The 15,549-nt window shown below is 46.7% G+C and overlaps 1 protein-coding gene across 9 annotated transcripts in view; it reads left to right on the top strand.

Annotated features, from left to right (window-relative positions):
• Positions 1 to 6,817: 6,817 nt before the first annotated feature.
• The window catches only part of LOC122685802 (transducin-like enhancer protein 1), a 91,626-nt gene continuing 82,894 nt past the window's right edge, over positions 6,818 to 15,549 (top strand). For all 9 annotated transcript variants that reach the window (XM_043890747.1, XM_043890750.1, XM_043890745.1 and 6 more), the window contains exons 1-4: positions 6,818 to 6,955; positions 7,733 to 7,833; positions 9,281 to 9,344; positions 9,458 to 9,502. In XM_043890747.1, coding sequence (XP_043746682.1) covers positions 6,932 to 6,955; positions 7,733 to 7,833; positions 9,281 to 9,344; positions 9,458 to 9,502 — 234 coding nt within the window. In that variant the 5' untranslated portion in view covers positions 6,818 to 6,931. The remainder of the gene's footprint in view (positions 6,956 to 7,732; positions 7,834 to 9,280; positions 9,345 to 9,457; positions 9,503 to 15,549) is intronic.

Below are 15,549 nucleotides of genomic sequence, written 5' to 3'. Positions count from 1 at the left end.
AGGCCACATTAACAAATTAACACGTGCTCCATACTTGGGCGAGAGATGTAAACAGGCCTAGAAGGGGCAGTGAGATGGAGAAGAACATTTGTATCTGCACTTCTAGGATGACTTATAAACACAGGCTATTTTGGACCTCCACCTCTCTAGAAGTTCAGACTTAAATAAACAAAAGTTCACCCTGGCTGAGGTGGTGTTCTTTTGCAGGCCAGAGTGTTTTTTAAAACATGATTGGCCAGCTAAGAAGTTTATCCGCCTGGTGCCTCAAATTCTCAAACAGTTTATTTGAATACCGTGTGAATGGCTAATCTCCGACAAGTTTTGGGGCTTTAACAAGGTAAACAATTGGGTGGGCTGTGAAAGTAAACACTGCATTTCCTCCCAGTCTCATCCTCTTCTCCCAAATTCCGCTCCCTCATTTCTTTCAGGAGGCCCAGCCTTCCCCTTCCAAAGCTTGGTCTCTTGTACCCTGTAAATGTACTGAAATTGCAAAGGAGACATTTTTAATTATAAGTACCACAGTAATGAATTCAAGTACACTCGTTTATCATAAAGGGCTTTTCCATCTGTCTCTAAAGTATACTTAAAAAGACTGTGTATTTGATAACATTAGCACTGAGCATCTTCCACATGTTGATGCTCAGCGTTTTAGATATTCGCTTCCCCCACCCTCAAAGACAGCATGGTGGTGGTTCCAGAAAGATCACATTTATCTCTGTGTTTGGGAGTGCCTGTGTGGTCTCTTCCTAATTTATTTGCACTCCAATCCTCAGGGATAGCATCGCAATCCCCCTAGGCAAAAGGAGATTAGGGAACTGGGCTGTCTGCTTCTCCCCACCCTGACAGAGAAGGGAAAACAACTTCCCCAAGTCCCACAAGTTCTCTGGCCACTGTACAAATTGTTCTTGAGCATGGAGGGTTTCCAAAAGCCCTAATTAGCAACTCACAGCAAACATTTCTTTGCATTAGCTAATGATCCGGCTACACTTGTAAGCAAACAGAACCAACATATCTAATCAATGCTGAAAAACCAACCAAATGCCTATTAAACATCTGGATGTAATTTTCTAGTTAGAACAAAATGAAAACATATGCAGGTTCCTTTGATCTGCGTCTTAACAAAGAAATTGTTGATAAAAAAGCATACTGGTCAGTCAATGTGTCATTTTCATAAAGTCTGCTCGTTTCTCTTCAAATGCTCCCAGTTTAATTTAGTTGGTTTCCTGCAATCTCTAATTTTACCATATTGTGTGAAACCGCAAGAGATTCTTTGGATGTGATTTTATTTGAGGTTTTACTGCTGCATGGATTTGCTACTGACTTTTTTTTCCCTTTCCTTTTCTGCTTTCTCCCTTCCAACCCCATGCCCATCCTGTTCTTTTCTTTGGTAAAATGCTGAGGGAAAAAGGTTATAAAGCAATGCTGGGAAGATTTCTTCTGGACCCTACATTCTTAGGTTTAAGAAAACTTCCAGTTTTTTAAAAAAAAAGTCAAGTGAGGAAATGTATAACAGCTGAAAGGAAGAGAAAATGACAAAAGTGGCCTTTTTAAAATGTGCGTAATTAGTATTTATTTCAAATAAAAAAGTAACATTTAAAAGATGTATAATTTCCATGACCAGCATTCATAATTTTTCCTATTGTGTCTAGTACCTATATAATAGATAGTACCTGGTTTTTGTAATCACTTATACTATTAGTGAATTGAAAATTTGATAACTCAGCAACAAATGAATGGAAATATACTCATACATGCATCAATGATAAACAGCAATCTTTTTGTTTTCTTGTAGAGGATAAAGAGGGAACTTTTTTCCAGAGACAATTTCCTATGGAAGCAGAGTACTTAATATTATTTCATGTAAAAACATCATCAACATATGAATATGGTAAAGGTAAAGAAGAGTATGGTTAACAGACTTTAGACAGAAGACCAAAATTACAGATTTCGTGAGTAGAACTATTTTCCTTTAAATAGGCTGTAGGCAATCTGCACATATATTATTTATTTAAAACATAAGATTAAAGCTACTTGATTGTTTAAACACCATCATTTGTAATGCAGTTTGATGAGAGTTTTGTAGTATAATTATTACAGCATGACAATCACATAGAAAAAATGACCTTGAAAAGGGGCCCAGCCTCCTCTCTCAAGGAGGATGCGCTGTAAGAGAAAGAAGCCATCGAAAACCGACCATCTTTAGGCACACAATTAAAGGCCTTTCAATTTTCAAATCAGTATTCTTTCTTTTCTCCAAATACTACATCAGAAGGAAATCGGATGGCCTGGTGTATCAAACTCTACTGGTAAAGAAGCAGGAGTTAAAAGAGAATTTCTCGCTGTTCACCTAAACTGTCACATTGTTAATCAGCTATACTCCAATACAAAATAAAAAATTTAAATAAGCAAATAAGAGAAAATTTCTAATTTTTCCCTTTGGCAGACTGGGAAATATGGTGAGTAGACATGTTCGCTGTGAATAGTTGTATTAGAGAATATTGGCCTGGTGTGCTCCAGTCCATGGGGTTGCAAAGAGACGGACACGACGGGAGTGACTGAACTGACTGACTTACTGACAATGTGTTAGGGATTTCCCTAGTGGTCCAGGGGTAAGACTGCGCTCCCAATACAAGGGGCCCAGGTTCCACCCTTGGTCTAGATCCCACGTGCTGCAACTAAAGATCCTGTGTACTGCAGCTGAGACCCGACACAGCCAAAACAAATAAATATTAAAATTAAAACAAACAAGCAAAAATGTGTTAGAACACATCTTGAAGGGGATGAGGAGTGGCGAGAAATAGCAACACTTTTGCTCCTGTTTTAACTTCTGTGAAAGTGAAGTCGCTCCGTCATGTCCGACTCCTTGCGACCCCATGGACTGTAGCCTACCAGGATCCTCCGTCCATGGGATTTTCCAGGCAAGAGTACTGGAGTGGGTTGCCATTTCCTTCTCCAGGGGATCTTCCCGACCCAGGGATCGAACCTGGGTCTTCCGCGTTGTAGGCAGATGCTTTACCGTCTGAGCCACCAGGGAAGTCTTAAATTTAACTACTAGCATGTGCCAGTAAATCCAAGTAAAGCTTGGGTAAAGCCACGGAGAAGTCTTAGTTGCCCTAGTTGTCCCTTCATGCAGAGGCATATTGGTGGAATCTAAGCACTTTCCACACAACCCTGGAGCTGATTACGGGATGAAGCAACCATAGACTGGTATAGGTGACCCAATAAAGGCACACAGGTTGCCAATCCCAACTCAGGAAAGCTATGAAACAAGCCAGGCAGGGCCACCCAATAAAGACAGGTCATGGCAGAGAGTTCTGACAAAATGTGGTCCACTGGAGAAGGGAATGGCAAACCAATTCAGTATGCTTGCCTCGAGAATCCCACAAACAGTATGAAAAGGCAAAAAGATATGACACTGGAAGATGAGCCCCCCCCAGGTCAGTAGGTGTCCAGTATGTTACTGGGGAAGAGTGGAGAAACAACTCCAGAAAGAATGACTCAATGGACATGAGTTTGAGCAAACTCCGGGAGACAGTGATGGACAGGGAAACCTGGTGTGCTGCAATTCATGGGGTGGCAAAGACTTGGCCTGAGCGACTGAACAACAGGTTGCCAACCCATGGTTGTATGATTCAAAAAGTCCTGTATGTGGAGCAAGACCCGCTCATCGCTAAATATAACCAAGAAAAGGGGCAGTGCTTCCTTGCTATTCATTTCCGATGTCAGCAGGAATGAATAATAGAACCCACTCCCTTAACCCCACTTAATGAGCCACAATACTGAACTTGTTTGAGCATCAGTATGGCCTTGTACAGACTGGCTAAAATCACTCCTTTAATTTTTCATTTATAATTGATATTTGGGATTGATCCAATTATAGACAAATCAATATCATACATATTTAAGAACTCCACCAGTGAAATGTATTATCTAAAATGATTCTTTTAATATTTCAAGGAAAAGAGCTCTGTAAAAGCAAATCTTCGAATAAATTGTATTTCTATTTAAATAAATGCCTTTCTATAATTCTCTTGCAAGTAAAATAATGGGGACATGGGGGCCATTAACACCAAAAACTGAAGTATATTCCAACATTAGATGAATGCTTGTCAAAGATGTGTCTTTCTCATGGAAGAATTCACCCCTATTTGGCTAAAACAGCATTGTTCACTTACCAATCATGTGGAAATAGCTCAACTGAACTGCTCTTTAACGTATAAAAGCAGCAATATTGAAGGTTTTCTGTGGGGTGCATTTTAGAAAAACTGACAAAAACTGGAGATTTACGCAGTATGCTCCGTTCATTTAAAATCTTAAAATCCTTTTCAAGTCAAGTTCCAGCTCATAAGAATTTTCGCGACGTCTTTTCCACAAAGCTTCCCATTTAGCTCCTTACATAGTTAAAGGCGGGGGGGGGGGTGCCACCCGAACTGTGGGGGCGGGGTGGGCAGGACAGGTTTTTCAGGTCTCAATGCTGTTTATCCCATTGTCTCCCTTTGTTTCTAGAAATTGGAAACAGAAATTGGAAACAGGTCGTATTCCTGAGAGGCCCCTGGAACGCTCAGTAGCCCTCTTCTACCCAGTACAGCGAAATCGGTACTTTAAAGGACCCGAGATTTCGCGCGGCGGGCAAAACATCTCATCCATGATCGGGACGCGCCAGCCTTACCCCGAACAGCTCTTCGGGTATCCTTCCCGCCAACTTAGGCCGATCTTTTTGCAAAGTGGTTTGAAATACTCCAATAAAAACCAATTCCTACCACCTTGACTGAAAAAGGGGGCGTGAGCATTAGAAGCTTAGTCCTAAGCCGCTGGCTTATTTACGCAGCCAAGGAGTTGCCTATTTATGCAGTTTCCATGAAGTGCACAGTCCACTCCTCGGGCATCCGTGAAAAGACAGCTCAAGGCAAAACAATCCTCACAGAAATCTTGAATATGACCTCACTTTCAAGAGTAGCATCGAACAGGGGGCTCCGAAAGACACCTTTGGCTTTAACTACCAAAAAGCACCCACTCTCCCTCTTAAGAAACTATGCGGTTAGTCTCTGGGTTATTTTCACTGAGATCTGAGGATTTTCATTAAAGGGAAAAGTGAACAAGTGGCAGGATTTCTGCAAACTCGAACCCCCGGCTTCCGAGGCTGCACGCTCGCGGGTCCCTCCAGCTCGCGCGCTCCCGCGCGCTCCCTCGCCGGCCCCACGTTACTTTGATTGACAGCCCGGCCCCGCCGCTCTCCTTCCCACCGACCTTCCCATCCACCGTGCCAATCTCCGCGTCTCGCTGCTTCCCATTGGCTGGTTTCGGCGTCCCGCGGCTCCTCCAGGAACAGTTCCTCACCGAGCCCGGGAGGACGCGGCTGGCGGAGGAGTGGTGGGGGTGGATGGGAGGGGAGACGGGGGAGACGGCGGAGATGGAAGCAAGTGGGGTGGGAGAGAAAAGGGGACCGGGTGAGACGGGCTGTCCGGTGCCGCGCTGCCATAGGCTCTGGGGAGGCGTCTCGTCAGCACCCCACGTTGGGCGCGCCGCAAGCGATTGGCTGACGAGGGCCTTCCCCCCGCCCCCCTCCACCAGACAGGCTCGCGTCCCCCGCCGGCTCCGCGCTCGCGCCCCCCGCCCGCGCGGTGCTGGGCGGGGCCGGCGCTGGTTAGCTCCGGAGTGTGAAACCGCGTGTTAATGTAACCGGCGCGAGAGGCGCGGGCGGCGGCAGCGGCAGGAGCGGCGGCTGCTGGAGCGGCGGCGGCGGCGGCGGGTACCCTGTGTCCTGCGTCCCCGAGGCAGCCGACTGCGCCACTCCCGCTTTCGCAGGACCGGGCGGGAACCGTGCCACCAGCCGGGACCTCCGCCTGCCCTCGGCAACTTAACCGCCTCCGCGACTACTCCGGACTTGCCCGCGGAGTTTGCCGGCCGGGGAGGGAGGCCGAGCGGCGGAGCGCACTCTTGGGCTTTTCCTCACCGTCTCTTGGATGTCTTTCCCCGGGTCGTGAGAGAACTTTGCAGCGGGCTGGAGCGCCCTTTGAGGAGAGGCAGACGAAAAGGAAAGAAAGGGGGTCGACGGAGAGGCTCTGAGAAAGGGTCCGGAGAGGTCTGGCCGGCGGTGCAGGACCAGTGCGCGCGGGCCGCGGCGCCCGGATGCGCCCAGGTCTGGAGGAGCAGCGGGCGGCTGCGGGACTGCCCTCGACGGAGTAGACCCGTCGGCCCAGGAGGGTTTGTGCAACCTCGGAGAACACCCAGAGCCGGCTGCACTGGGCGTGCCAAGCCGCCTCCTGGCGCGCCCTCCGCACTTTCCCCGCCTCGTTGTCATCCTGCGCTCCTCGGCTCGGGTTAAGGCTGCGGAGCCTCCGCGGCGACCGGGACCTCGCACCCCGCCGCCTCACGGGAGCCCGCGAGCTCCCGCTGGTGAGCGCTGCCTGGGCCCGAGGGGGTCACCCCTGAGCACCGTCAGGTTTGTGTGGGGTTAGCCGGGGCGCCGCGCCACCTGCACCTCGCCGGCGGGCGCCTCGGGGAATACCCGAAGAAGAGGCGGACCTGGAGAAGACCAAAGGAGAGCAGTCCTCCCCTGGATTTGTTGCCCGGGACCGCGGCGGCGCACGCGGATCGCCGAGAGGAGCACCGAGTCACATCTCTCAGCCCGGGCGGCCGAGGCCCGCGGGTGGAAGCGCAGCCCCCGCGCCCTCACTAGCGCCAGCGGCGTCCGCAGGTTCTTGGTGCGGCCGGGCCCGGGGTGCCCTGTGATGTGGCCCTGAGCGCGGGAGTCCGCGCGGGCGGGAGCAGAGCGGCCTGTGCGTCCCGCCGAGCGCGCCTGCGTGCGTGGCCAGCGCGCTGCCCGCTTCTGCCCGGCTTCCCGGCTTAATTTTCCTCGGCGGGATTAAAGTTGGAAATTGAGCGGAGAATTGAGTTGCCCGGGAACAGAGCCGCGGCCGCCGCCAGAGCGATGTTCCCGCAGAGCCGGCACCCGGTGAGGCGCGGCGGTGGTGGAGTGGGGGGCAGGGAGGTGGCGGAGTGGTGGTCGCTCTTTCTGTGCGGGGAGGAGATGGGTGGCTGCTACCATCTGGCCGAGCCCCCTGGCCTCCAAGGGTGCAAGACTTGGGAGGTCCCGGGCCCTCTCCTCCTGTGTGGGAAGGGGGCTGAAACTCTCAATTCTACCCCTTTGCTCTAGGCTCCCTCCTACTTGACGTCTAGACCGGGCGGGCGGGGCGCTTAGGGAGACTGGGGTTTCTCCCGCGGCCGCATCCTCGCCCTTCCCCAGGCGGGTAGTGCGCCCCCCGCTTTGTTTCTCGTCTCGCCTATTTACATGTCAATGAGGCCCCGGTTCCGGCGCGCCTGGAGGTGGCCCCGGCGACTCTGGGAACGGGGAACGTAGGGGAGTTTTCTCCTCTGGTCCCCGGGGTCATTATCGCCCCCTGAGGGAGGGGGCGGCGTCGTCGACGACAATCTGGCCCGGTCCTCCAGGGCCGCCGCCGGGGACCCTTGTCCCTTCAACCAGGTGACCCAGGCGCGCTCACCGCGTCCCACCCTGGAGGCTGGAAGAGGCTGCGAGCGTCATTTGAGGAGCTTCAGATCTGGGAAGGTCCATCTTCCCTTCTCCCCAAGTGAAGCGCAAACTCGAGTTCGGGACTCCGTTTGGCGCCGCTTCTAACTTTATTTTTTGTTTATGTCCCACCCACTCTTTGATTCTGCTTTATCCAACCGCCCGCATCCCGGTCGCTCGGTCCCCCTCGCTGATCGCCCTTAGACGCCGCACCAGGCTGCAGGCCAGCCCTTCAAGTTCACTATCCCGGAGTCCCTGGACCGGATTAAAGAGGAATTTCAGTTCCTGCAGGCGCAGTATCACAGGTGCGTGTCGGGCCGCGCCCGGTGAGTGGTGGCCCGGGCAGCGCTGTGCCCCGGGTCGCCCGTCCTGGCGGCGGCGGCGGCGGCGGCTGTACTTAGTACTTGCGTCCAGGCGGTGGCGCGTGGAGTCGCAGTTAAGACCTGTCATTCACGTTACCCCTTTCCCCTGCTCTTCCTGGGCCGCCTCTTCTCTTGTCTCCTCCTCCTCCTCCCATTGTTTCCCCTTTGCCCGTTTGCTGCTGTTCCAAGGAGCCTTTTTTCGTGTATTTAGGAGTTGCATGAGAACTGTCAATATTTGCACTTCATTTATTTATTTTGCAACAGGCTGAGCTTGGTTCAGTCGATGCCCCAGCTCAGGAGTGCAGGTTCAGAGAGGCAAAGCCAGTGTTGAAATCGCTGTTTGCCATACTAGAATGGGTTCTTTGAGGCAAAGTCCATTATGGGAGGGTAGATGCTTTTAGCTGTGCCCGTCATTGGTGGGGGTGCTGTGGATGTGTTTAGGGGACAGCCCACCTGCTTTGACTTCGTTCTGTGTTGGTTTGGGTAGGGCAAGGGATTGGAGTCACATTTGTAGTCGTCTCATCTTTAGTCTAATGAAAGCTGCTTCAGAAAATTTATAAAAGAAAGCTATTTTTAAAGCACCCTGTCCATAGTAGATTTTCTAGAAATGTTAGTTTCTTCCCCTGTTTCTATGAAATCTTAGCTGATTAGAGCTAAGAAATAACTGTAATGACAGGTTTTGTTTTTATCATGCCAGAGAGAAAACACACAGCTGCTTGGGTGTGAACTTTCTTATTTTTGTCAGAGGCTTTCTGATTATTGACCTTTTGTCTACTTGAAGATAATAATCTCCAGAGCTTGAAGCATCCCTGCCCACACCATGTTTGCCAGGAAGGGAAGACTTCAGCCCACTTTAATTGCAGAAGCTACATGACATATTTTGGCAGGGAATTAAAAAACAAAGGTATTAAAAGGGACCAACAATTGTAGAAGTAACTTTACAGGTACAGTTTTCAAACCAAGAGACTGTTTTGAGTTGGCAGAGGTGACATAGCCTATGCCTGAGACTGAAGGTTATACAAAGGCCTGGTTTTGGTTAAGTCCGGGGAGGCAAACTTTGATGCAGGGAAGCAAGTAGGAGTGAACAGATGACCATGAGGAGAAATCAGTCTTCTGAGTAGATCAGAGGTTTTGACAGATCTTTTGGTCTTGGCATCAGACCAGGTATGCACCAAGAAGGAAAAGCTTAGTTTTTAAGTGAATACCTTGCACTGTTCCTCTTATTCCTTTTCCCCATTTAATGCAAGGACAAAGCTTTTGGGTGTTTACCTAGATAGTTTATGGCTTTTCCAAATTGGTCTGTGTTTTTACTTGAAGTGCAAATATGTGAGGCAGATGTTAAAACAAGTGACATAATGTTTACATTAAGTTGCCTGTTTTGTTTTCGTAGCCTTAAATTGGAATGTGAGAAACTGGCGAGTGAAAAGACAGAAATGCAGAGGCACTATGTGATGGTAGGTATCAAAGATTAGGTTTTTTCCCTTTTCATGTAATAGTAACAAATATGTGTTCTCAGGATTACAGAACATGAGTTAATGAAATGCTTGGTTCTTTTTTCTTTTTACAGTATTATGAAATGTCATATGGATTAAACATAGAAATGCATAAACAGGTAAGCTTTAGTGAAGTCTCAAGTTGAAATGAGAAATAAAGTCATGATTCTATAGTACTGGCTTTGTCCTCAGTAGTGGGAGGTATCTGCATGCCATATTTCAGCCTTGGTTTCCCTTCTTGGGAAGTGGGGGGTAGTGTTCTGTAGCAAGTACTGGTTCTTGACAGTTTTAGAATGTTTAAGTTACTAGGTGAGAGGTGCTTTGGAAGTGTAAACTAGCCTGTTTATAGGCAGACTGGAATCGAGGCTTTGACTTGACTTTACTGCCTGGATACATTTATTCTCTTCTTGGAAGATCTAGCTGTCAAGTTCTGAAGTTTAGAATAGCTAATGTTTTTGTGCTGATTTGGAAAGAAGTGTGGCTCTTTGGGGGAAAGACGGGTATTCAGGAGTTTCTTTACTCAGGTTAAACAAGGTATAAGACGAACTGTGGAGTTTTGGGGGCTACATAAAGCGACACAGGATTAGTGGCATATTAGCAAACAACTTGTTAAAAAATGTCTCAGTTGATACAGGTTTGGAGGTGAAAAAAGCATCCTTTTATGACCACAGCTTATGTTGGGAGTTGTTTCAGTCCTAGTGGTTTTAAAAGCATGAAAAGATTAGTGACTGGAAAGCTCAAGCTATGACTATGAGTTTGCAAGTTCCCATAAAATTCACACTTATGGCTACTATAATGGTGTATAAAAAGAGTATTGAGCTGGAACAAGGCACTAAGGACCTCATAAGAGAAGAAAAGCTAAACGATTGCTCAGCCCAAAGGACCCTCAATTGAGTAGTCATTGTCTGCCAAAGAAAGCATTAATGGCAGGGTGTAAGTATTCTGGAGATATGCTGACATTCACTTTTTCATCAAGACTCTGGTACAATAAGTCTTTTAGAAATCGATTGCCTCTTAAAAAATTATCATCAGATAAAGTTGCACAGTTGGACACATTTCAAAGTGCAACAATACAATTCTTACTTGATGTATATGTGCTATTTCATCTCAAACCCTTGTTTCATTAAATTAAAGAGCATGGCTGACCGGCTGGGGCACAGTGGAGAAATTGATTAGTTCAGCCTTCAGATCTTCCTTATATTCAAAGACTTTCATTAAGCAAGTGTGTTTCAGAGTTGAATTCTGCTTTTGTAACTCTGCACTCTTTGATTTTTAATTCATCATAGATTTCATAATGTTATGTTATCATCATGTACCTTAGATCTGTTCTCAGATATGTGTTTGGAAGGAGATGGTTAAGTTCAGGGCTTTTCATTAGCAGTGTAATTGGGCCTTTAAAAATGCCAGTTCTGTTCTGATTTGCAGACTTGGTAGCCTAGTTTCTGTTGGGTTTATGTCTTTGTTTCTGTGTGCTTAAAGGGGCCAGTGCCTGATTGAGGCAATTGTAACTTGTTGATAGTAATTATGCTAAAAGATATGTGGTCATTTAAATGAATTATGCAAATAAACTTGGTGGAGGAGTTCTAATGTGCCACTTTGTTTTTTTAAAGTTACCCTAAAGGCACATTTTTTTCCCCCCATCAAATTTTCTGGAAGGGTAAGGAGGAGATTGAGTTTTCTCTTAAACTCATAAACTCAAAGGGTGTAATAACCTCACTGACTCCAAACAGGGGAACGCCACCTCTGTGTGATGTGTATTGGGCTGAGTTTATTGGGGGAGCTACAGGAGGTGTGAAATTCTCCTGGGTTCCTGTAGGTTACTTGGTGGAGGACCTCTATCAAAAGGAAGAAGGGAGAAGGAGGATCAGGAACCCCATGGTGTGAAAATAGTTTCCTAATGAGTTTCTGGACTCCATTGGGCATTTGTGGGTATATATTGTCTGTTCATGAGCCAGTGTGCGTTAATAATATGTTGTGTATAATTGGCTCAGTAATTTGAAAAATGTGAAAAGCTGAGAGATGTTGTGTTCTCCATAGTAGGATATTAAGCCCCCTGAAATTTGGTTTATATTGTAGATGCTGACAGACCCTTAACTAGAGTGGTATGCAAAGCCTTGCTGTAATTCAGTTTAAAGTGGCCTTACATTTGAAAAACATCCTTCTGAATGTCACACATTAATAATAAGTTCTGAGGAGGCATTTGGTGCAGCTAGTAATCATAATTCTTATTAAAACTGGTGACGTCTGGCCCCCAGGGTGTAGCCAGGCTCAAATTGATGCTTTTTGCCGCCTGATCACCAGCATGGCCTAAGTGCTCATTATATTGTAGAGAGGGCCTTTGGAGCTCTCATTAGATTTGACAGGAATTCTCTCTAGGGGGAAACTGGGCATTAGCAAGACTCCTGACAGGCTGAAATTAGTCCTGCTTTATGGCTTATAACCAAATGCTAGCAAGGCATCATCAGGGGACACAAAAAATTGTCATTTCTGACAACATCTTTGTTACTGGAAAAAAAAAAATGCAGTGATGGGGAAACTTTCCATGGAGAGTGCTTTAATGTTGTTAAGGTTTGTCTCCCGTGTGACGGCCGCTTTCCTCCTCACCTTTCAGCGGCTTTGTGGAGGGGAGAGTTTGAGAGATTTCAGTGTCAAATCTCACCACCACCTTTTCCGTCTGAAAGTTTGAAAGTGGAAGTACATCCAGATCAAGAATGGTATAATTGTGGTTTCCTCAGCTGGTTTGGTGCCCGCAGTCCGTGTTTATGTTGTGTCAACACTTCCTGATAAGCCTTCCCCTTATTTTCTTTGCTGCCATCTGTGGCCAGTTACCAAAAAGTCAATGAAATCAGGGTGGTCATGGATATTGAAATCTCTAATTGTAGCATGAAGACAGAATTTTTTTTCCTTTGTGCTTTTTATAGCTTCCCGCCTGTCTGTCTCTTTTCAGGTAGGTCATGTAAACTGTAGATATCTCTATACAGGAAGGTGGAGACTTTTCATGAAAGTTGGACTGATACCACCAGTGTTCAGGTATATGAAAAAATAGGTTAATGTGAGTCTAGCTGTTTTTGAGGATAGGACTGTGCTTAGTGTTTGGCAGCTTGATAAAGTTTTTTTTTTTTCCCTGTCATGTGGCATGGTATTGTTTCATTTGATATTTTGGGGAACAAGATGCACTGTAAATCCTTGTATAGGGCTTATTTATCCCACTTGTGTACCTGTTCAGCACATTGATAAAGCCATGCTTTATAAATTGTCATTATAATAAGTTGTCATTATAATAAAAATTGTCATTAGTGGCATGAATTTGTACAGCACTTAGTTTTCAAAAGCAGCTGGCCTTGTCCTGTGAAGTAGATTGGGTTGGTGTTAGATTGGGTAGGTGTTGTGCTCTGCCTTGTAATGTGGGGGCAGATGCTCAGAGTCTGCAACTTGTCAGGGCCAAGATCTACTGAAACTTGAGTTTGGGTCACCTGGTTCTGCATTCAGGGTTTCTTCCCTGTCTCCCCCAACCCTGCTGCCCTTGGAGGATGAGGCCAGTAGTGGAATCACAGTTGAGCCTGTGTTAGCGACCTACATCTACTCTGCTGCGTGCCTGTGTTCGATCTTTATCTGTTTTGACCAATTTCACCATTTGCAAGACACCCTGGGGCAAGGCGCATATTGTAGAAATTAGGAAAATCAGCAGTACTGACTGGTGGGTGGGGCTACAGCTGTGGGCAACTAGAAGGTTGTAACCAACTGAGCAATACTGTCCACAGGTTAAAATAGGCCTGAAAACCAAAAAAAACCATGAAATGCGTTATCAGGATTCCTAGTTGAAACCCAGCAATGCAGTGTGTTTGATTGATTACTTTGCCTCTCTGTGCCTGTATTCTTTTGAAGAGCAGGCAGTGCTTAGGGCTCTCCAGGGTGGTGGAAGAATTTAAAAATAAATGAAAGGACTGGTAGGAAAGTTTTCTGCAGTGCTGATTGTGGGGTGGGGAAGGAGAGGAGAAGGAGGGGAAAAAAAAAACAAAACAGATGAGACCTGAACATTTCCAAACTCTGTGTGATAATTCAGCAAGCACAGTGTCTCAGACCATATAAATTTTGAAGTTAAAACTGCTTTCACAGTTTTGGTAAGTGCTCTAAAGTTCCTGTCTAGAAAGAAATGTCCTTCAGTAGTGTTTTAAAAGTGTTGTGGTGGAACTGTTAGGGGTTCACTCATGGGTTAATTCCTTAGATATGACCCTCATTATTTTGTCTGTACGTTTTCCCTTTCTTCCTGCTGTTAAACCATGTGGGTTTTCAGTCTACACCTTCTCATTTTGAGATCTTGTTTTTTTTTTTCTTTTTTAAGTCAGCGTCTCCGAATGGAACTGAGTAGGCACTTGGAGTTAAAGCTCCATCTTGTAATACAAAGAAGATAGCTGTCATCAAGGTTGGAGTGGTCCCTCACTTCATTTCATTAGCCAGGCCTGTCCTTTACAAGTAGGAGTTAAGAGATAAAGCTCGCTGTGTTTAGAACCTAGATTCCGAGGTGCACGATTAGCCTTTGTTTTTTTTGTTTGTTTGTTTTTATCAGCTAGCCAGGCAAATCCTTCACTCCTTACACAGCACCCTCCTGACCCCTTCCACAGCTGGGCTCATTGTGGGTTTCTTTCCAGGGCCAGGACTAGGGTAGGCGAGTGAGGCATTTGCCTTGGGCCCAGAGTTTGAGGGAGGTGTCAGAAAGCCTAATTGTTCAGGCGCTCATTTGTGTCCCACTCTTTGCAGCCCAATGGACTGCAGCACGCCAGGCTTCCCTGTCCTTCACTGTCTCCTGGAGTTTGCTCAGACTCATGCCCCTTGAGTTGATGATGCCATCCAACCATCAAGCTTTTTAAATACTTTTATTTTTTTTCCCCCATTTATTTTTATTAGTTGGAGGCTAATTACAGTATTGTAGTGGTTTTTGCCATACATTGACGTGAATCAGCCATAGATTTACATGTGTTCCCCTTCCCGATCCCCCCTCCCGCCTCCCTCTCCATCCCATCCTTAAAGTTTGAAATCAAAGTCAAAAAACCCGTGAGGAACAAAATGCCAGCATGTTATGTGGGGGCAGAATCTGACAGGGTTGGGCATAGGGTGAGGTGAGGCCAGGGAGGCACATGTGGGGTCAGAGAGCCGCCCTCCCCTCCCCTCCGCTCCGCATCTCCAGAGGGCAGGGCGAGGTGGAATGTCCCGGTGATGTGTGGGATCTATCTTGGTGTAAGATAGAGCTGACTAAAGTCACTCACCAGGGACTCTGTTAGTGATGGGGTGGGTCATGAACAAGTTGCCTGGACCCTGGTTTCCTGCTCTGAGAAGAGGGTAGTGAGACTAGACAGACTCTGACGAAGAGCTCTGTCCTCCAGAGGGCACTCACTCCTCCAGAGCAAGGAGCATCCCCCACTGGGCTTCAGACCCAGCTCCGTGTATGTGTCAGCTGAGGAGAGTCTGTCCAGAGGCTTCAAAGGTCCCTTCAAATAGTGTTTATTAAGAAACGCAGAAAGGAAAATCTGTTCCTTTAGCAAATATTTAAATAAATATCTTGTGTGGTAGTTTCACTAAAGATATATTCAGTTACTGGCTCCTGGAACCATTTTGAGTTTCCCTAGATCTGAGTCTTCGACTTTTCTTTTATTAAACTTTTGTGGTCTCCGGGCTTGGATTAAATTTGAGGAAACAAAGAAACTGACTGGGCTCCTCATTAAGCCTTGACTGACTCACTCATGTCCTGTGCCCCCCGCCCCCGGCCCTCCCCATCCCTGGTACTGAGCTGTTGCTTCAGATTTTTAAAAATTGGAATTCTCAGGACTAGTATGCTTAATGCGGAGTATTTGGTGTAATGGTCTTTAATTGAATTTTAGACAGCTGTTTTGGGAGGTTGGCTGATTTGACAAGATTAGGCATTTATAGCTTCAAAAATAGTGTTCGATAATGGAACTGGTGAATTCTGTAGTAAGAAATGTGCCATAGGAATCTTCCATGAATATGGCTTGGTGCTTCAAGGAGAGAGAGAGGTGTGTGTGTGTGTGTGTGTGTGTGTGTGTAGGCTTGGGTCCCTCACCCCCGTGGGAGAGATTTTCTAACTTTTTCCTGAGGCATGGTTTGATTGGAAAAATGAAAACAGTTTACACTGAAATTTTAACATAAATTG

The sequence above is a fragment of the Cervus elaphus genome, chromosome 29 (assembly GCF_910594005.1).
Source record: "Cervus elaphus chromosome 29, mCerEla1.1, whole genome shotgun sequence".
NCBI lineage: Eukaryota > Metazoa > Chordata > Mammalia > Artiodactyla > Cervidae > Cervus > Cervus elaphus.
This window is presented reverse-complemented; position numbering and strand designations above follow the sequence as displayed.